General features: G+C 48.8%; 6 protein-coding genes across 6 annotated transcripts; 5 read left to right on the plus strand and 1 right to left on the minus strand.

Annotated features, from left to right (window-relative positions):
* Positions 1-474: 474 nt before the first annotated feature.
* Positions 475-1,425, plus strand: TRUGW13939_08086 (uncharacterized protein; the record flags this gene model as incomplete). Its single annotated transcript, XM_035491222.1, has 1 exon — positions 475-1,425. The coding sequence occupies one exon, from the start codon at positions 475-477 to the stop codon at positions 1,423-1,425; it is 951 nt and encodes a 316-aa protein (XP_035347115.1).
* Positions 1,426-1,833: 408 nt separating this feature from the next.
* TRUGW13939_08087 (uncharacterized protein) lies at positions 1,834-3,111 on the plus strand (the record flags this gene model as incomplete). The annotated part of the gene is made up of 1 exon (XM_035491223.1): positions 1,834-3,111. One exon carries the CDS (start codon positions 1,834-1,836, stop codon positions 3,109-3,111), a length of 1,278 nt encoding a protein of 425 aa, XP_035347116.1.
* Positions 3,112-7,869: 4,758 nt separating this feature from the next.
* TRUGW13939_08088 (uncharacterized protein) lies at positions 7,870-9,729 on the plus strand (the record flags this gene model as incomplete). Its single annotated transcript, XM_035491224.1, has 1 exon — positions 7,870-9,729. One exon carries the CDS (start codon positions 7,870-7,872, stop codon positions 9,727-9,729), a length of 1,860 nt encoding a protein of 619 aa, XP_035347117.1.
* Positions 9,730-10,959: 1,230 nt separating this feature from the next.
* Positions 10,960-13,788, plus strand: TRUGW13939_08089 (uncharacterized protein; the record flags this gene model as incomplete). Its single annotated transcript, XM_035491225.1, has 1 exon — positions 10,960-13,788. The coding sequence occupies one exon, from the start codon at positions 10,960-10,962 to the stop codon at positions 13,786-13,788; it is 2,829 nt and encodes a 942-aa protein (XP_035347118.1).
* A 2,418-nt stretch (positions 13,789-16,206) lies between these two features.
* Positions 16,207-17,408, minus strand: TRUGW13939_08090 (uncharacterized protein; the record flags this gene model as incomplete). Its single annotated transcript, XM_035491226.1, has 3 exons — positions 16,207-16,330; positions 16,413-17,105; positions 17,182-17,408. The coding sequence occupies 3 exons, from the start codon at positions 17,406-17,408 to the stop codon at positions 16,207-16,209; spliced, it is 1,044 nt and encodes a 347-aa protein (XP_035347119.1).
* Positions 17,409-18,211: 803 nt separating this feature from the next.
* Positions 18,212-20,515, plus strand: TRUGW13939_08091 (uncharacterized protein; the record flags this gene model as incomplete). The annotated part of the gene is made up of 4 exons (XM_035491227.1): positions 18,212-18,247; positions 18,303-18,683; positions 18,738-19,350; positions 19,401-20,515. The coding sequence occupies 4 exons, from the start codon at positions 18,212-18,214 to the stop codon at positions 20,513-20,515; spliced, it is 2,145 nt and encodes a 714-aa protein (XP_035347120.1).
* Between the last annotated feature and the right edge of the window lie 360 nt (positions 20,516-20,875).

The raw sequence follows: 20,875 nt of genomic DNA on the forward strand, positions 1-20,875 counted from the left end.
TTATGTATACATTTAGGGTTTCAACGAGAATGGGTAGGTAGTACATATAGATGTGCTGGAATGCAAATGGAATTATCCGAGACAAATTTAATACTTTTATTAAAATTCACTACAGGCAGCTGCATCATTCTCACATGTTAAATTCAGAGGGAGATCTAATTGACGGCATTGAACGTAGACAACTGCTTATCCGTCGGAAATGCCTTGTATAGTATCCGTCTAGGCCGTCACGGAAACATCGAATCCGTGAACTGAGTATGGAGATACCCCGTGCTTATTCGTCATCGTAATAGCCTTTTCCTCAAATGATGTGTATTCCCCTCATCAAATTGATATAGCAACTCCGATGCCGGATAAAGTTGCAAGATAACAAGTTAGTAAGGCCTATTGAACCAAGAATTTCCAGAGCCTGCAGATACAGAGCTTGACTATTACAATTCAGACAAAACTTCCTCGCAAAGAAAAAGAAACAAAATGGCATCCTCCAACGTCCCACCCAGCGGCGTATGGGCCCCAACAATCACCTTCTTCAACCACAGCACCGACACCCTCGACACCGACTCCCAAGCCAAATACTACACTTATCTCTCCTCCCAAACCGGCCTTTCCGGGCTCGTCGTGCTAGGCACAAACTCTGAAACATTTCTTCTAACCCGCGAAGAACGCAAAACCTTGCTAAAAGTCGCGCGCAAAGCATGCGGTCCCTTTTATCCGATCATGGCCGGCGTAAGCGGACATTCAACAAAACAAGTCCTCGAGTTTATCGCAGATGCAAAGGAAGCAGGGAGCAACTATGCGCTTTTGCTCCCACCAGCGTATTTTGGAAAACAGACGACGGCGGCTGTGATTAACAACTTTTTTGATGATGTAGCCGCGGCGAGTCCGTTGCCCATTGTGATATACAATTTCCCGGCGGTGTGCAACGGTATAGACCTCGATTCAGCAACCATTGCACACCTCGCCAAAAGGCATAGTAATGTGATTGTCGGCGTAAAGCTGACTTGCGGTGCCGTGGCCAAAATCACACGTCTCGCCGCCGAGCTTCCAGCCGAGAAATTCGCTACGTTTGGCGGACAGTCTGATTTTCTGATCGGTGGGCTTGCTGCGGGGTCCATGGGCACTATTGCGGGTTTTGCGAATGTGTTTCCAAAAACTATTGTGCGGATCTATAACTTGTATCAAGAAGGAAATATTCAGCAGGCGATGGAGTTGCATAAGCAAGCGGCGCTGGCTGAGCAGCCGTGTAAAGCTGGCATTGCCTCTGTCAAGTATGCTGCTGCGTTGAATACGGCCAAGGCGGCGGGCATTGAGGACGCGATAGAAAAGTTGAAGCCGCGAAGGCCGTATACGGAGCCATCTGAGGCGGAGAAGAAGAGTATTGAGATGCAGATAGCGAGTTTAGTGAGTGTCGAAGCAGGCTTGTAGTTAATTGGGCTAGTACACTAGAACTGAATCTATTAAGTCATGGTTTTTGTTATGTTGACCCTATACTCACATTCCATTAGGCCTATAGAAGCAGCTACTATAGCGTGAAAGACACCTGTGTATGCTGTCACAAGTCCAAGCATGATCCAAGACTTTTTTCCGGACAGCTGCTGAGTACGGAAATGTACATATACAGTCTCCGTGCGGATAACCCTAACCCGCAGCTACCCCCGATGTGGGGCTCCTGACTATACAGAGATTGCGGAGTAGGGCCGAGTCAGTGTATTTGCTCTGGGATATTAAGTTATATTCCACGAGTCCAGAAATAATAATATGCGAAAACTGTCATCTCAAGTATATACCACCGCATGTGACAACTCTCAGTCCGCAGGCCAACAAGTCGGAATCATGTCCATCATAAAAGACATCGTCATCACGCCCGTGGCATTCCACGACATGCCCTTACTCAACAGCGTCGGCGTGCATGAACCCTTTGCGCTACGCAGTATCATCGAGGTCATCACCACTTCTACTCAATACGGCCTGGGCGAGTCCTACGGTGACTCGGCTCACCTATTGCGACTGCAAAAAGCAGCAGACAAACTCACGGGTCTGTCCGTGTACGACACAAACGCTATTTACAGAATCTGCGTCGAGAGTTTGGCGGGCGATGATGCTAGTACATCTGGCGGTGATGGGATGGCAGGTATGGTTACTACTGCCTCTGTGGCAGATAAAGTGTTCTCACCGTTTGAGGTTGCATGTCTCGATATCCAGGGAAAACTTGCTGGTGTGCCTGTAAGTGAGTTGCTGGGTGGACGTGTCAGAGACTCGGTGCAATACTCTGCATATCTCTTCTACAAATGGGCGAAACACCCGGACCAGCCAGAAGACGATGAGTATGGCGAGGCACTCGATCCAGCAGGTATTGTCAAGCAAGCCCGCAAGATAATCGACGAGTATGGCTTCAAAGCCATCAAACTCAAAGGCGGTGTTTTCCCGCCTGCGCAGGAAGTTGAGGCTGTCAAGGCGCTACATGCTACGTTTCCGGGAGTGCCGCTGCGACTCGATCCGAATGCTACATGGACAGTTGAGACGTCGAAATGGGTCGCCAATGAGTTGCAAGGTATTGTCGAGTACTTGGAAGACCCAGCGCCTGAAATTGAAGGGATGGCTGCTGTTGCCAAGGAAGCCTCACAAATGCCTCTGGCCACAAACATGGCTGTTGTGGCCTTTTCACATCTTCCTCCCTCAATAGCCCAAAACGCAGTACAGGTAATCCTGTCAGATCATCATTTCTGGGGGGGTCTGCGCAAATCGCAAACGCTGGCTGCTATCTGCGCGATTTGGGGTATACGGTTGTCAATGCACTCCAACAGTCATCTGGGCATCTCGCTCGCGGCCATGACGCATCTGGCCTCTGCGACGCCCAATTTGGATTATGCGTGTGACACGCATTGGCCGTGGAAGAGGAGCGATGAAGATGTTGTTGTTGATGGCGCGCTCAAGTGGGTTGATGGGGGTGTGGTTGTGCCTACTGCACCGGGTTTGGGTGTTGAGCTCGACCGAAAGAAGTTGGAGAGACTGCATAGGCAGTATTTGGACTGTGGGATTACGAAGAGGGATGATACGACGTATATGAGAAAGTTTCGGCCAGAGTTTTCGCCGCATATTCCGAGGTGGTGAGAGTGTTGAGTGTTGTAGATATTTACGGATAACCATGTGGTATATGCCTTGATTGTTCGAAATCAGTGTCATGTCGAGTACAGTAAAATACAAGAGAAAAAAAGTTGAACTAATAATATTCATGCGATCACCTAGCACTGAAGCATTCAATGTTGAATGAGAAAGTTGACTCTATATATGTAATCGTATAACTGCATCAACGTGTGAAAGCTACTGCCAAGTGGCATCATTGATGTCGCTACGAGAATATCGACGACACTTATTTCTACCCAAAGCACCTTGTGACATAAATTGTAATTTAAGAATTAATTAATTAAAACTATACGACTAGTTCCGATTTGGTTTTAACTGATGGATGGACAACATTGATTGAATTACGGACTATTGACAATGTCGTGACATATATATATTTTTGTATATACAAGGTATCAACAATTGATCAACTTCAACCAGACATTGAGACATCGTTTCACATAACATTGAATCAATTGATAAATATATTAGTATTATTTTAACATATCGAGTAATTTAATTGATAATCATATCAATTGATAAACCATTCAAAGACAAAACAAACCACACAGCCGTCTGCATATGTGATATGCCGCCGTCCGTCCTAGGTAACCACCATACCAGACCCCCTTTACCATTGGTCTATATCATCCAATTACACCAGTCAATCCCGCAGAGGTATGCGTTGGACACATACATGTACATATTAAACGGTACATTACTGGCTCTCTGGGCAGAGTTAAAATGTATGATGCACTCATACTGTGTATGACATAATGCCGTAAAAGTAAGCACATGACCAGTGGCAAATCAGATAAAATATGCCAAGGTGCATGAACAGATAAAATTCTTAAAAATTAATAATATCAATATTATTACGGAGATTAATTATCTAATGCGTGCTAATGCATGGTCAGAATTTCCCGTTTCATGTCGATTGCTGGCTGCATGCATGGGCTAGTTAGGTATTCATTAATCGTCACACCACCTTCTTCATGAATGAAGACAGTAATGAGATCACTGCATACTCGCGCAGAAGAATCCTTCCTTCACTCTTTACATTCCGCAGACGTAGTAGGTAGTAGTAGTAGCAGCGACAGGCGAATTCTGACACCTCGAGAATGCGGGGAAGGAATGTAGGCACTCGGTACGGACATGTCTGTTGCCGAAAGCAGGAGCATAAATATGTTCCAGAACATGCTTGAATGTACTCCATTTAGGTAGCTAGTAGTACGAGATTGAACAAGAATCTGGGGGTTGACAATCCGGGGTCGTCATGGACACAAGCGACAATAGTGCTGCTTCCCCCCCATGGTGACTGCCATGGACATGGTCGAAAACAACCAATACAACCAAAGGCTAAACGATCGGTTGGCATTACCTAACAACGACCGTCAACGGGACAATCGACGATCATCACGGCCAATAGCCGGGTGATGGACTGATAGTCGGGTCGATACTCGATAGTCCATAATAGGGGGTATAGGAGGGTGAGCACTGAGTTGTGCTCTGCTCACGGCTGAGACCCGAGTCGTGACTAGCAAATCTTCTTCCAGGTGGACAAACTGTAAACAATGGGACAACACGATAGTCTGTACATAGTCGAGCACCCGTGACAGAATCATCAATCATGAGATTGCTATGGGCTTATCGCGAGTGGGTCGGCGATAAAGCTGCCGCATCCATTGTCTATCAGTTTCTATCTCGACCGCAGGGACACTTGGCATCTTCTCAAAGAGAAGAGGTCTGGGGACGCAGCCGATCAGGTTGACCAGCAACGGCGCATTGGTCAATCAATGACAATCATCCGAGTAAAATAATAGGATCAGACAATGAATGCCAGAAGAAGCCGAAGAAAGCGAGAAGGAGGTGCATCACGCGACGTAGCACAAGGTTTATCCATACCGCATCGGGCAAAAAGTCAACTGAAACAAAAAAATCGGCCTGCGACGCGGCCCCAGTGGAGAGGAGTGCGAGGACACGACACGCATCGACAAACCATGTAACAATGGCAAATGCTGATGAATCATTTCAGTTGGGCAGACGCAACATCCAACACCCATCAGCAGCAACGACGAGTCGACGACAACAACGACGATAACAAGTCGCGTCTCCTTTGTCGAGGGCGGAAAGAGAAAAGCGGTCTGGCAGCGCTTGTCCCGAAGCGGACTAGCGCGGCATCCATGCTCAGGTACCTGAGTGGAAAGTACCCTGTACATGTATGCACTCATGCCTTCCCAGTCATGCCTGCATGCATCAGAGTGACCAGTCGCCTTGGCCAGGGGCACGGGCTGCTGATGACCTCAGTCAACGGCCAGCCCCACCAGGCCCTTGTTTCGGTGCATACGACATGGGCAGCGGACCAATCAGGGGCTGCCACTCGCCGGTGGAGAGGGCTACTGGCCAACCAGCTCGCAGGAATTAGATGAAGCTGCCCTTTTGGGTTTCACTGCATGCATGTTTTGGGTCTGATCGCGCCACTCTCTGGTTGCCAGGTCGCCTGTTTCGGCCATGGCGTGATCAGGGACCCACTGCACCGCCCTGGACTGGCTGGCCGCCCCCCTAGCCGATGGCGTGCTGTTGCCGGATTCGTCAGGCGGTCGCATGGGCTCCGCTCCACCCCCAGACAACTGCATGAACGCTGAATGAGTAGTCTGTATCAAAAAAAATAAGTGTTGATTAACGACTAGTTATCGAGTATCAAAGCACTATCAAAACACTATTAATGACGACTGTTATTAGGGATCGCCCCCAACCACAGGGCGATATGAGATGATGAGAGAGTGGGAGTGTGTGTTATCATAGTGGTGACGAACAATGGCTTTCCGTCGCCATGGGTCGCGGGCGCCAATCGGGGATAGCTGCAACAATCATGAAAAACACTCATTTTCAGGCGCTGATCTGGAAGCTTCTGCACCCCCCCGTTCTGCGGGCTGCAGGCATGCGTAGAGCTCAGACTGCGAGAGCCGTGGCGGTGGGGCGCGTGCTGACGCCGTGAGTGGACACGGTGACACCCTCCTTCGAGGGGGCAAAACCGCCGTTCTGCCGTATCGGAACCGTACGAAACCTTGCCGCCTGCAGCCCGCGCGCGCGCCATTGGCTGGTGGCCTACCCGCCGTGACGGACCCGTACGGGCTGCGCTTTCCTCTCGTCTGCGCTTCCCCAGCTTAAAGCAGCTTTAAGCCTTCGTCACGCCCTGCCAGCACGCCGCCCAATGCGGCTAGCCCCATACGCACGCCGGCCAAGTTGCTGCTAGACTCGCCGCGCTAGCCCGTTTCGGCCCACGGCCTCGAGCAGATCCGGCCGGCCCATCATCTCGTGCTGCGCTCGCTGGCCTGACTCACAACATCCCATCCCATCCCGTCTTATCGCTCCTCCCCCCAACCAAAGCTTCTTTCCTCACCTTCATTCTCCGTTCCATCATCGATCGTCCTCCCCTCCCGCCCCCCTTGCCATCTCATCTCTCTCTCTCTCTCTCTCCTACTTCACCGACTCTCATCCATCCTCGTCCTTCCACCTCCTTCTCGCCCTGCCTTCTCTCATCCGATCCATCCTCGCCCCATCTCCATCTCATCCCATCTCGTCCATCCCATCCTCTACTCAACTCCTTCCAACCTCACTTCATCCTCGCAACCTCCAGATCCATCGATACATCCTCGTCTCTGTCTCTCCTGGCTTTCCGCCGCCTCGCTTCAGACTATCCGGAAACCCGGCCCAGACCGTGCAACCTGCCATTGGAGATACAGCTTTCGTCGATATACGATCTGTCCTTCTGCTGCTCTTGACCCTCGCCGAGATCCCACGTCTATCAAGCTGATTTTGATCGTCTGCTGGCATTCTCGTTGACCTCCCTCCGTGTGGCTGCTACTGTCGATACCGCTGCCTCCGTGTGACGTCGCTCTGCGTCGAGCCGCTGGAGTGCAAGTTGGGGTGTTGATTCTCGACCTGTCTCGAGAGGTGCTTAATTGAACCTGTAGTCAGTCTCCTGGAGGGCCTCTTTCGCTCGACCCTACGCCGTTTTCGATCATCGCCCTGATCTGATCCGGCTCTTTGATGACTCAGAAGCGACTTGCTCTGCAACTCGGCTCATTTCCATGATACATCATCATCCCAACTGAGTCACGGCCGCTTCCTGTCCCCCGTTTCCAGGACTCTTATTCAACCTTTGTCTTTTTTTGTCTTTTTTTCACGATATTACGCAGCGAATTCACCATACTTAAAGGAAACACGTCAATTTCAACTTGCCGTCGTCGGAACTTTCCATCTCCTGTTCTTCTCCGTCGACCTATCCTTTTCGGTCTTCAACTCTACAACTCTCCCTTTTTTTAGCCGGCACGACGCCATACTCGATTATTGCATATATACACCAATGAAACTATAACGCCCACTTGTCTATTTACAAACAATCCCCACCCGGGGTATCCGACTCACGTCCTTTGCCTGCTTGGCCTATCGTTTCGATTTCTTTTGTCAACCTATCGTCACTCGATATTTATACATGACCCTCTAACAACAAACCATTCTGTCTCTGTCGAAATTTCTTATTACAACCGCTTTTTTGTTTGTTACCTCATCAGCTGCTACTGTCCAGCGTGGTGATTGTTTAGCGATATTTCCGTTTCTCCCATCGATTCAACGACTATTACATTGTTTATATCCTCACTTCTCCCCTTTTCATTTTCTCACACCTTGTCTTGACGAGTGGACTGCTGGATCACCCTCTCATCACAAATCACTTTCATCGCCATGGATTGCTTCAAGGATAAATTTGTCGAAGGACAGCTGCTGGATGGCCGCTTCATGACCGTGGCTCCCTTGAACCATGGCTCTTTCGGAATGGTGTTTCTAGCGAACGACACAGCAACTGGTGAAGACGTCGCTATCAAGTGTTTGTCCAAGCCCTCATCCGATGCTGTGGCTCTCGAAGACCGGACCGAAGAGCTAGACTGCCACACCCGCCTGGCCTTTCATCCCAACATTGTCAACCTAGTTCATTCTTTTGAAACAAGCGTTCACATCTATCTTGTTTTGGAATACTGCTCTATGGGTGATCTATACGAGGCTATTCGTGTCAACCGTGGTCCTCTGGAAACCGAGCATGTCCGTGATTTTATGCTTCAGCTTATCGATGCTATCGACTATATGCACTCTCATGGTCTCTACCATCGCGATATCAAGCCCGAGAACATTTTCCTCACCCACGATGGGTCCATGAAGCTTGGAGACTTTGGCTTGGCTACACGACTGGACTGGTGCCACGAGGCATGCGTTGGCAGTGACCGCTACATGGCGCCCGAACAATACGAACCTCCTCAGGGAGGCTACTCTCCTGCCAAGGCTGATATCTGGTCTATTGGAATTTGCCTCCTCAACATTCTGTTCGCCCGGAACCCGTTTGTCACGCCAACCGAGACTGACATCCTCTTTGCCGACTACGTGCGCGACCGCCAGTCCCTGTTTGACATTTTCCCCAACATGTCTCAGGACACCTTTGAGATCTTGCGCCATGCATTGACCATTGATCCCAGCAAGCGCAGTCTCTCTGGCGTTCGTGATGCAATCATGCGTACCGTTAGCTTTACCACCGATGATGAGTCTTTGGATGACTTCTGCACCGAGGACCGGAGCGTCGTTCCTGCCAGTGCCAACCGCGAGCCCTTGCGTACTCCATCCATCCAGTCTCCCCATATCAACTCGGGCGACTCGTTCCCCTGGGCCAAAGCACTGCACGCCAGTCCACCGCAGCCGATCCGCCAACTCTCTATTATTCCGGATACCGAATACTACTCGGAGGATCTATTTCCTCCGTCCGAGACTGCTGGCACATCATGGTTTACTGTCCATCCAGATACTCCATCTGTCGCTTCGGTTCTTGATTCCGCCATGGAAGCTTCTTACAAATCTGTTGCTCCGACCCGACCAGCTCTTCCTCGCAACCCCCCTGTGGCAACCTCTTTGCCAAGCCATGCCATCAAGCCTGTATCTGCCATGTCGATGGTATTTGGGAACAAGAAAGACAATCAATTCTCAAAGAGCTGGAGCGACCTATGGGACGAGGAGTGGGAACTTGAAGAAGAGGATACCTCCTTCCAACAGCGCCGCGAGAACAATGCTCGCAGCTGGAGTCAAGATAGTAAGGAGGTCGAAAGCCCTGTGCACCCAGTCGGTTTGTTCGAACCGGAATCTTCGTCTTTCCTCAACTCCCGATCTGCCATTCCTCGTCGTGGATCCGAGTCATCCGTGTTCGCAACTCCTTCTAAAAAGGATGATCTCAAGGGGGCCAGTCCTACCTCGCGCTCCCAAAACCGCAGTCCTCGCAATACCGAGGGCCAATCGAACGTGGACAAATGGGCCGCGCTTGGCGATCGTCGCAGGAACTTTCATCCGAGGGAAGAAACTCCCAGACTGAAGAAGCAACGTTCGATGAACCTCAGCTGGAGACGTGATTCTGGCCCCTCCCGTTCCCCTCAGCGGCGAAACCCCTTTCTGGACAAGGAATGGCGACGCTATGGCGAAAATATCAAAGCCAAACCAAACCATGATTACCATGGTAGTCTCGACGAGGATCTTGATCTAGTTGGAGGATGGCACGACCTACACCTATAGGCTGTCAGCTTCCTGGTCTTCGCGCGTTCTGTTCCTTTCTTTCTTCCCGATTTGCCGCACTTGCCACTTCTCACCCTCTCTACTCTTATGTTGTTTGACCTGACCGGCCAAGACCCTTCAAAAACACTAATTATATATATATATTTTACTTTTTTTTATTTTATTTCACTCGATCGGTGTTCGCTTGTTCGAAATTTTCAGCCTTGGCTCACTTGGACACCGATTCGCCCTGTCACACTATATATATCCTCCGCAATATTTCCGTCGCGGGCGATCGAAACCGGACACCTGGTGTCTTATGTATACTATGGCGACATTATCTGTTAACGATGTGACAAAGAAGACAAAATGAACATTGTATGGGGGAGGGGGCTTTGGAGCATAGAATCCGGTTATTTTTTTTCTGGTCGGCGTTATTTCATTACAAGACTCTGTTTCATTCTGGGTCGTTCTCTTGGTCTTGGTCATGCAACATCACAGATTGTCTTTGGTAGTGGAGGTTGGGATGAGAATTGGTTTTTCATTTGCAGTGTGCAACGGAAAAATACAAGAAAAAGGAAGACGTGTAATATCAACTGGATATTTGTTAGTATTTAGCATATTCTTCACTCAATGAACTGAAGTGATCCTCGATTATTGTTCAAATTGTAGATTTCTCTATTCTGCAGATTACTCGAGACAAGTATCCGGCGGTCGGAGAAAACAGTCCGAGCGCCTCGCCAAGACGCAAGTTGTCAAGTGTCAACGCTTATCTCTCGCTCCGTGACACCCCCAACGCTTTATCCAATAACAACGCTCTACGACTCGCTGCTGAATCTCTGGACAGTCTCCTGATGCGACCTACAGAAGGACCTGAACAAACAGGTGCCTTTTACCTTTCAAACTCCCTGCGACGCAAGACCGACTTGCTTGCTCCACCGGTACTCGGGAAATTGCCCGACTCCACAAGCGTGTTTCGACCTTGACTTCGACCTCGACCTCGACCACAACGCAATTCGCTTTGACCGCTATTTTACTTTATCGCAGTAATAAACAGCACACACACAGTCTAGGCCTGGATCTCGTCTAGTTCACCGATATTCGGGCTTGCGTTGCGTGCGAATGGGCTATTGTCGTTCCTTTGCCAATGTAGGTTTTCTCGTCTGGCTACTGGGAAGACGTGATGAGAGCCATCAATATTTGCGATTTTTTTCTTCTCTCGTCTCTTTTTGAGAAACCGCAACTAATAAAATGGTTATTTGTATAGGAATCTTTCCTCTTTCTGATAGGAGGACAGCGGCGTGTGGCCGTCGCAGTCCATCTTCCTTTGCGCACACGTATCGCTTCAAAGACCTGATCGGATTACAGTATCACGTTAGCATGCACGAGCCACGGATGATAATAGCTCACATTTTGATGTGGATGCTGCTCGCTTCTGTGTTTTCGCTGGCGTATGGAGTGAGCACAACAACAACAGATGCGCGGGCTCCCGTTTGCGCTATTCGCAAGTTCAACAACAGCCCGCTTGAATTACCGATATGTTACCTTGACGGTGAGAGTAATAGTCGCCCTGATGACATTGTAGCGGAGTCTTCCGGGACGACTGTCCAGAACGCTACTTCTACCGCAGCAACCCCGCCGGTACAGACTGCCGCTGCTGATAGCGAACTCGACTCGGAATCGCCCCTCGACACGGCCAATTTCCTGTCCTTTGAGGACTGGAAAAAACAAAACCTCGCCAAGATCGGCCAGTCGGCTGATACCGTCGGTAGCAGACAGCGACAGGGTGGCGGAAACCAGGAGCGACGAACTCCTCAGGCGCGAGCTATCAACAACGCGCTTGATGCGCTGGGGGACGACGCAGAGATTGATTTGGATTTTGGCGGGTTTGGGACTGAGAATAATAATAATGCGGAGAATGGACAGACCGAGTCTTGGGGGAGAAAGGTTGAGGATAGCAGCAGAACAAGCGAGACCGACAGAACTCAGAATGCTGGTGGCGACTCGGCTGAAGGAGTCTCGGCAATGGGCAGGAGAAAGGATGCTGGGACTACTTGCAAGGAGCGATTCAACTATGCTTCCTTTGACTGCGCCGCGACTGTCTTAAAAACAAACCCGGAGTGTTCGGGCTCGTCTTCTGTTCTGATTGAGAACAAGGATAGCTACATGCTAAACGAATGCCGGGCCAAGAACAAGTTTTTGATTCTTGAGCTCTGTGACGATATCCTGGTGGACACGATCGTGCTCGCCAATTACGAATTTTTCAGTTCTATATTCCACACTTTTAGGGTCAGCGTGTCGGACCGATACCCAGCCAAGTCGGACAAGTGGGAAGACTTGGGCGTGTTTGAGGCGAAAAACACGCGTGCCGTGCAGGCCTTTGCGGTTGCGAACCCGCTTATTTGGGCGCGGTATGTGAGGATTGAGTTTCTCACGCATTATGGGAACGAGTTTTATTGTCCGCTGAGTCTGGTGCGTATCCATGGCACGACGATGCTGGAGGAGTATAAGAATGAAGGGGATAATCGGGCGGAAGAGGAGATGGAGGAGGTGTCGGAGCCAGTTGACCCGGCTGTTGTGACTGAAGCAGAACCATCGCCTGTTGTATCATCGCATCCGGAGAACACTACCACTGTATTGACGACGCCTGACGAGGTGTTTTTTAACGAAACTAGTCATCGTGCCCGAAATAGCCTGGAGGAGGCTGTCTTTAATCATTTTCTGGCTGCGACATGCGCTGCGACCGAGTATGCGTCTATGACTGCTTCGGTCACGTCGACTCCAACACAGTCAAGCTCACCGGCAGCTGCTACGACTACGACTACGACTTCTGTAAAAGCTACAGATACTACAACAACAGCAACTCCTTCAGAACCGACAATACCCTCTGAGCAGGTCACCGGTCATGCTGAACATACAAACAGCAGCCATGTTGCTACGCCATCTTCTTCTACCGCACAACAACAAAATACTACACAGCCAGAATCCTCGGCAAGCGATTCCACGACGACAGCGACGACAAGTAGTGCGAAAGAAACCCCTTCTACTTTTGCAGAAGCAACCAAAGTCACCCCATCAAACCCGCCGTCCCCAAATCCGACAACGCAAGAGTCTTTTTTCAAATCCGTCAACAAGCGACTCCAAATGCTCGAGTCCAACTCATCTCTTTCCCTGCTGTACATTGAGGAACAATCGCAGATTTTGCGTGACGCATTCAGCAAAGTCGAAAAGCGGCAACTCACCAAACTCAATTCGTTCCTGGAAAGTTTGAATGCAACTGTCATCGACGAGATTCGAAATCTGCAAGATGTCTACCAGTCGCTACGAACCATCATCCTCGACGACTTTGAGACGCAGCAGCGCGAAGTCTCGTCGACGGCTTCGCAGCTAGCCGTGCTCACGGACGAGCTTGTGTTTCAGAAACGCATGACGGCGATATCGAGCATTCTCATTATTCTTCTTTTCGCGCTGATTCTGATCCCGCGTGGAGCGTCTGGTGGTGCGGTGGGGAGTATGATTGATTTTCAGAGTATGATGGCTTGGTCGCCGCGTCAGCCGTCATCTCCAAAGACACCGGAAGTGCCTAGTAGCACCGAGTCTGCGACGACGACGCCAAGTTCGGAATCCGAAGAGGGCACGCAGCGGCGGCGGTCTATGAACCGCCATGTCGATAGCTATGCCGTCCCAAATGGACTGCCAAATGGACTACCAACAGGCCTATCAACGGAATCCGTCCCAACCACATACGCAGAAAAGCAAGCTCGAGCCCGCGCTCTCTCCCAGCTGTCGGACACCGATAGTGGGGATTATTCACCGCCGTGTTCGCATGATTTGCTCGCTGAAGGCGGACTCCTCGACGACGCCGCGTATGAGACAACCCCAACCCTGGAGCCAGGACTCATGCCTAGACTCATGATGAAGCGGCCACCGGTACAGCCTGAGCGGCCGGTGAGCAGTCCACCGGTGCTAACCCGTACCGCCGCCGCCGCCGCCGCTGGCGGGGCTGCTGCTGAGCTGGCGGTGGTTTCTGATACTGAGAGTGTTACCTCCACAGAGCCGTTTCCACCATTTCCACAGTGAATATTAGTTACGATACGACGAGCATCATCCTACGACACATTCGAAGACATTCTACGACAATCCTACGAATATATCCTATCAACAAATACTGCTTGGTATACATTCCATCCTGTATTCTATTCTATCATCATATATTATGCATCAGTGGCGCGATTGATATTGGACAAGCACTTTTTTTTTCCTCTTTCAGTTTGGTTTATGATTACATGTATACCCTGTATATTACCTTTGTTGTATATTATTTAATTCTATTGGTTTATACCGAACTCTGAGGAAATATACAGAAATGGTACCGCCGGTGAGCCCGTGCTCGCCACACACAAGAGAGCATTTAAAGGCACAGATTTCTTCCCTCAGAAAATTTCCTTCTCTCATAGATCTATTTCTCTTTGTCTTCTAGACAAGGAATGTCGTTTACCGAGTAATGGCAAACGCTTCCAGGTTCGACCCTGGTCCCAGTTTTTCCCTCTGAGGTCGATAGCCTCTATTCCATCTAGGATTCAGCACGACTGGGGAAAGAAATCGCCAAGTCGTTCCAGGCAGTCCGATAAGTTGATGTATCTCGCCACCGCCGCCAGCGAGACTGGCGCAGTCCAAACCGCGCTCCATCGTTCATCGATTCCGATAGCCATCTTTGATCTCTCGTTCTATATTGGATTGACCAATATTCATCCCTTCTCTTTTCTGCTGTCATGTTTTTTTATGTCGACCAAAAAAACATGTCGACATAAAAAAAAAAGAAGAAAAGAAAACAGAATCAGAAAAGGTTTAGGAATTGCCTAGCCTTCGAAACCCCTCGTTCAACAATGGCTTCTTTGGTTGCTTTTGACCTTTGAAGATACGGACTGAAGATACGGACGTTGACGAAGACTATGACGACATGACATTACAAAGTCCGGTAGCCCTCCTCCTTAGAATCGAGATGTCGTCGGGACGGGATCCCAAGAAGAAAGCTCTGCATCGTGAGATATCATCATGGTTCGGCGACAGAAAAGAAAGGAATCTTGGTGCTGAGCACAACAGCACGGAAAATGATCTGCTAGTTGGATTCCATAGAATTGGCAATTCATACCTAGACTTCAACAAGATTGTCTCAGTGAATACAAGTTGGGAACATGTGAGGGCCGCAGAGCCCTTCATTACTACTTCATTTTTAAAAGGGAGATAGATGGTCATTAGGCCATGAATTTCAACAGCCTTTGAAGTATACCCCAAGATTTGGTCAATAATGGGACAGCTTGGGAATATGTCTCGTACACCATCTATGGCGGAAGCAATGAGCTCCGGCGCAAAAGGCAACCAAAGACAATTTATTGCCTACCGGGCTTGTTGGTTCCCAATTCAGAAGTCTCAAAAGTTGAAAAGTCGGCTTGCTAGTAAATAGTTGGCAGCCAAGCAAGCTGTAGATGCCAACCAGGAACTGCGAAAATACATACAGCTGATTGGGTCTAAAACGTTTATAGAGACCGTCAGCAAAATCTATTCTATCTATTTGACCTGGCTTCTTCAAACCAGTGAAGGTGGGAAAAAGACCGGATGTCAGAGACCTTTTTCATCATCACGAAACCGAAGATGATCGACACCATGCGCTCAACTGGCATCGGTCGTTCGAGAAGCTATACTTCCTACCCCTTCATTTCTTCACATCAACATATGCCACACGGTCACATTCGTTTGGTGAAGCTATGCAACATTCGAGCCAATACATGCACAACCACGCCGTGGGCTGATGATGAATCTGGCAAGAAGGAGGAGATTGATTAGCTGTTTCGAGTGGATGAACCAAAGCTATCCAACAGATTACTGGGATACTGAATCAACAATGACTTCCGCCTAATAGCATAATTTTTTGGTCGGAGTGTATCGCTTGAGCCATTGTTAGCTATTAGCTCTTTGCATTTGATGTCTGTTTTAGTTCTACATTTATTTTTATCCCAGAACTCTTAACCCTTATTATGTACGGCTGCTGAGGAGTCATTCTAACTATTGCTATTATTGATATGTGCTTTGTCCTGTGAGCAAGATATCCTCTCTGTAAAAGATGTAAACCATTATATAAAAGTAAGAAAGGAAAGAGGAATAAGAAAACCTGTCTTATTAATTAATAGAAAGCCGAGAAGTACTATTAAAAATAATTATTTAATCTAATCCTAGCTAACTAGAGTACTTAAATAATTATAAAAATAGCTGCTGTAGACACTGGGCAGTCTATTGAAGAGTTATTTTATATATACACAAGGGTGGCGGGTGTAAATAGTCGATTTTTTGGAGGTATATAGAAAAATATGCATTGGACCGGTGCGCAAGTAGCATGATTAGTAAAATACATGTCCTTTGCAGTATATGTATGCTTAATAAAACAGGAAAGAAAATAAAGAAATTCCAGAGAAAAGAGTCGACAAAAGGATGCGGCATAATCTAATCGACAAATTTGCCGTGGAAGGGGATGCCTAGTGCGCTAAGGAGCAGTCTCGCATCTTTATCCATGGTGGCAGAGGTATGTAAAGTGACGTGGCAACCGGGAATCATCTTGGGAGGGTACCTGTGTAGGAAATAACGAGTTAGTTTGAAACAACCTTTTTTTTCGGCCTTGGGTACGGAGTTTCAACAGGGTTCCAACTTACATGTCGTAGTTGACTTCGATTTCTGGGAAAAGAGCGACCTCTTCTGGCTCCAAACCAAAAGTGATGTTTCCACTGCTGTCACCGCTAGTTCCCTTGATACCTTTCCATTCCTTGATCCTGGGCAGGACGACTTCGACCAACTTGCTGATAAAATGTTGCATATTCTCATTGTACAGCTCTGCCTTTACGGCAACAGTGTCACGGCCGGGAGCAATACCCCAGGGGGAGACACTGGCCTTGGACTTGTAGGTCTCAACACGGACGTTGGAAATAGCCTGCACTGCCATACCGGCAACATGCAGATACTGCGAGCCTTCGGTAGCTGCACGTTTCACATAACTGTGGATAGTGACGCGTTCAACTTTAGGTATGTTTCCAAACGTGATGGGTTTCCGCAACAGGCGTAGCACGTCACCACCGCGGGGGCCACGCAGAGATCGGTTTTTGTGGTATGGAGAGCTGCCATCCCATGAACGCAGACGAGGTGCTTTCGGAGGCGGTTTGAAGCCTGGTGGCATATGCACGTAGCAAAGCGCCAGTATGTCTGAAGCTATGGTGGAATCGTAGGTCTGCTGGAGGCGAGGAAGAGAGAAAGGACCGGGAATGTAGAGTCGCGAAGAAGGGTCTGAGGGGGGAGGCGGCTGATGGGGGTGAAGGGGTCCTCGGTCGTATTTGGGAGAGCGGAATTGGTATCTATTTTATCGACGGGACTTTGTTAGAAGAGTGTTGCTGGGTATGGATCTTTTTGGGAGGATTAAGATAAACATACCGGCCAGGAGGAAGCCTGCCCTTGCGTGCACTCGCGCGTGCAATTGGGTCGTATGATTTAATAACAGACTCTGGAACAGTTGCTCCTAGAGATGATGCTGATTCGACATCGGATGCTGCCTGTCCGGAGGCATTGCGAGTGAAAACCAGGCATTGCGAGCGTTTCGATGCTGTAAACGCCCGGGAGATTCCCGTTGACAGGAATCGAGACGGCTCGCGAGACGCCATGTCTTTTGGGGGTGGCTAGGTGTGATGGCCCTGGACGCTGTTCCGCAGCTTCAAAAGAAAAACTTCCGAGACCGAAAGGGTTAACGCCGGGATAGTATCACGTGACAGGTGCGACAAAATATTTATGCCTCAGGCACCAAGTCGTGGCCGAGACTGACTACGTAAGGTACCCACAAGGCGGGGTAAGATCTCTGGACGAACTCACCAGATCAGCGCACATGTTCATGTTCTGAGATCGCAGACGTGTCCGAAGAACTGCCATCGTAATAGGCAGTCGGGTTTCTCGCCGCTTCTGTGGTCCGAAGAACGAGGATGGGTTGCTGCCTTGCGCATCCCAGGTAACTGTTTCATCGGCCTCAGCTGATTCAATTGGCCCCGCGTGCGCAAACTCCACTTTTTCAACTTGCTGTCATGGCATATTATCTTCTCGAAATTAAACGTTGTCATAGTCATGCTCTAGAAACGTGATTCTTCGCCCACCGTGATACGTTGCTGTTCGACATGACGCGTGGCCTGATACTACAAGAGTTTTATGCGCCGAGCTGTCTCTTTTCAGAGTAACTTTCTTGTCCATATTATTTAAATGGTGCTGGTCGTGAGATAGAGCTAGTTCGATTCACGATGAGCGGAATACAGCGTTTTCTCACGAGACGGGGTGAGAGACACAGGCGCCTTGGGAAAAACGAGAAAGAGGTATGCTCACCATCTAATTGAAAAGTAGGCATGTCTAATCGAGTGGCGGCTTTCAGACACCCAGCTCAAATGTACGCAACCATCTTCGGGGGCTCTTCCTTGGGAGCGACATGTCTTCTAACCTGGACAAGGACGATGAGAAGAAGGTAGACGCTTGTTCAAAACTTGGGGTTACGGACACTTGCACTAATACCATGTTAGCTGAAAACCCTCGAGAAAAAGATCGCCTCCGTTGGGATACCAGATTTGAAGACAGAACAGATTCAAGGCGCACTCGTGTCGACTTATGCGCAAGGCGATGTTGAAAAGGCATTTGAACTACTTCTTATTTTAGAAGACTCGATCGAGGGCATCCTCCGAGATTATAACCCAAGCACGAAGCTTTTGGGAGCGCAAAATCGCAAGGGCGTTACCTGTTATCTCGACTCGATTCTTTTCGCCATGTTTGCGCGACTTGATTTTTTCGAGGCAATACTGTACAAATCATTTACCGATGATAAAGATCCGAGGAAGAAATTGGCTATTATTCTTCGTCTATGGGTGAATATGCTTCGGTCTGGAAAGCTCATAACTACAGATATTGTGAGTCATATATTCTTCCAGCACTTGTCGAGTTAGGTGCTGATTGGTGAAAAGACTGAACATCTTCAGAGGTCACTGTCTGAGTGTGGCTGGCCAGAAGCCGCCAAACTTCGTCAACAGGATGCCTCCGAAGCCTTCACGTTTATCACAGAGAAGCTCGATCTGCCTCTACTCACGCTCAAGATGGATATATACCATACAGGAAAAGAAGATACGGTGGACGATCATAAATTTATTAACGAACGACTCCTTGAAGTGGCAATCCCCCCAGAACACACCGATGGGACTCCGATCACACTAGAAGAGTGCCTCGAAACTTATTTTAACAACAAAATAGAGGTGAAACGGTATATGGAAAGACGCACGACGATCAGTTCTGTAAGATCTTTCGACTCGACTGCCAAGGGGGCTTCGATGCATGTCGAATCTGTTGAAATTGGATCATTTACCTCGTCTCCGATCCACACCAGTTCTCCTCAACTCGAGTCTCCTCTAACTGAAGCGACATCGGCCACGCCTGTGTCATTTCGACGCTCTAGCATTGTACAGGAACGCTTCATTTCTGACCGGGATCCCCAGGATAACCTCGTTCGTCCTGGCCGACGGAGAAAAGGAAGTTATCGAAAAGAAGTCATGATGCCGGCATGGCAGTTTTTCAGCCTGATACGTATGTATAGACCCTTAGAATATTTTTCCAACAGCTGACGTAACTACTAGCTTGGTATACTGATAATGCGCCTATGAACGATGCGCAAGTTGCTGCACACTTCTCCTCAAAGCGACCGATTCTAGGTGTATGCTTGAAACGGTATTCTGTTCTACCCAACGGAAGCGCAATTAGATTAAATACTTATATCGACATTCCAACCGAAATCGGACTGCCGCATTTCATCCAAGACGACAAAATGGACGAAACAGGGCCATTGTATGGCAACTTCAAGCTGCGGCTTCAATCTGTCGTTTGCCATCGAGGAAACTCGGTGGATTCGGGGCATTATATCTCTCTAGTACGCAGTGCTGGTTCTAATATAACTCCTCCGGCATCCAGTGGCACTGATTTGGATTTTGTTGCGGGTTCCGAGCCTTGGATGCGGTTTGATGACTTGGCTGCTGAGCGTGTTACTCTAATAAACATTGAGCAAGCGCTGAAAGACGAGTCGCCCTATCTTCTTTTCTACCAAATAGTACCCATTGACGAAAATGGTATGGAGACGGACCTGTCGGACAACCGTGCAATATTTAGCGATTTCGAGGATTTGGACCCTCACGTTCGTAAACACCTGTCTGTTATTAGTAGTGCTAGCGAACGCACTATTGATGGGACCGTATCAACCTCGCTCCGGCCAAGCCTTGAGATCACCATTCCGAATGAACTCGAAAATAAGAAACAGGCTGCCATCGCTGCAGAGTCTCGAGGGACAATTAAATATGCAGACACGGAAGGTTTACGCCCGTCGACTGCTGGCACAGACACACCTACTCATCGCCGATCGTTATCACTTCCTCGATCACGTTCGAAAGAAACAAGCCGTTCTCGAAGTCGAGGGGAAGGGGGGGAGAAACGCCTGAGCGCTACTATATCGCGACTGACAGCGCGGATGAGCAAGGACAAAGGCAGTGAAAGCCAGACAGACAGTGCTGACGACCAAAATACCAAGTTAGCGAAAACCGAAGAGAATCCAGAATCGACGCCGTCGAAACGAGCAGAGACGTTGCAGGGAGGAGAAGATCGTGAACAACCGGAAACGAAGCGCAGTGGGAAGCAGCGCCAAAAACAGACTCTATATAAGAAGGAGAGAGGAGATCCAGAGAGGGAGTGTTCTGTTATGTAGATCGTCCTGGTTTGCACTTGTTCGGTGAGATTTCTCAAGTAATGATACCCCAAAGTTGAGTAGTAGATAGACATATATCATAACCAATATTATGTTTGGCGAAATTGAATGCAGCGCAGCAACCCATAGCTCCATGTAGAGGTACATATACCATGCAAAGATGATCGAAAGAAGTACACTTCCGCATTTGCGTTAGTATAAGGGGTTGAGTAATTATTTTCGGTTAGGCGGCCCGCGGCTCCCGCGTGTAGATCCACCCTTATTTGGACCGTTTCTCTGTTTGGACCTGTGGGTCAGACAGACATTTACGCTTTTTCTTCTATGCATCGCCTACGCCAGGAACAAGTCGAGGTAGTAGGA

Source organism: Talaromyces rugulosus, chromosome IV (assembly GCF_013368755.1).
Source record: "Talaromyces rugulosus chromosome IV, complete sequence".
NCBI lineage: Eukaryota > Fungi > Ascomycota > Eurotiomycetes > Eurotiales > Trichocomaceae > Talaromyces > Talaromyces rugulosus.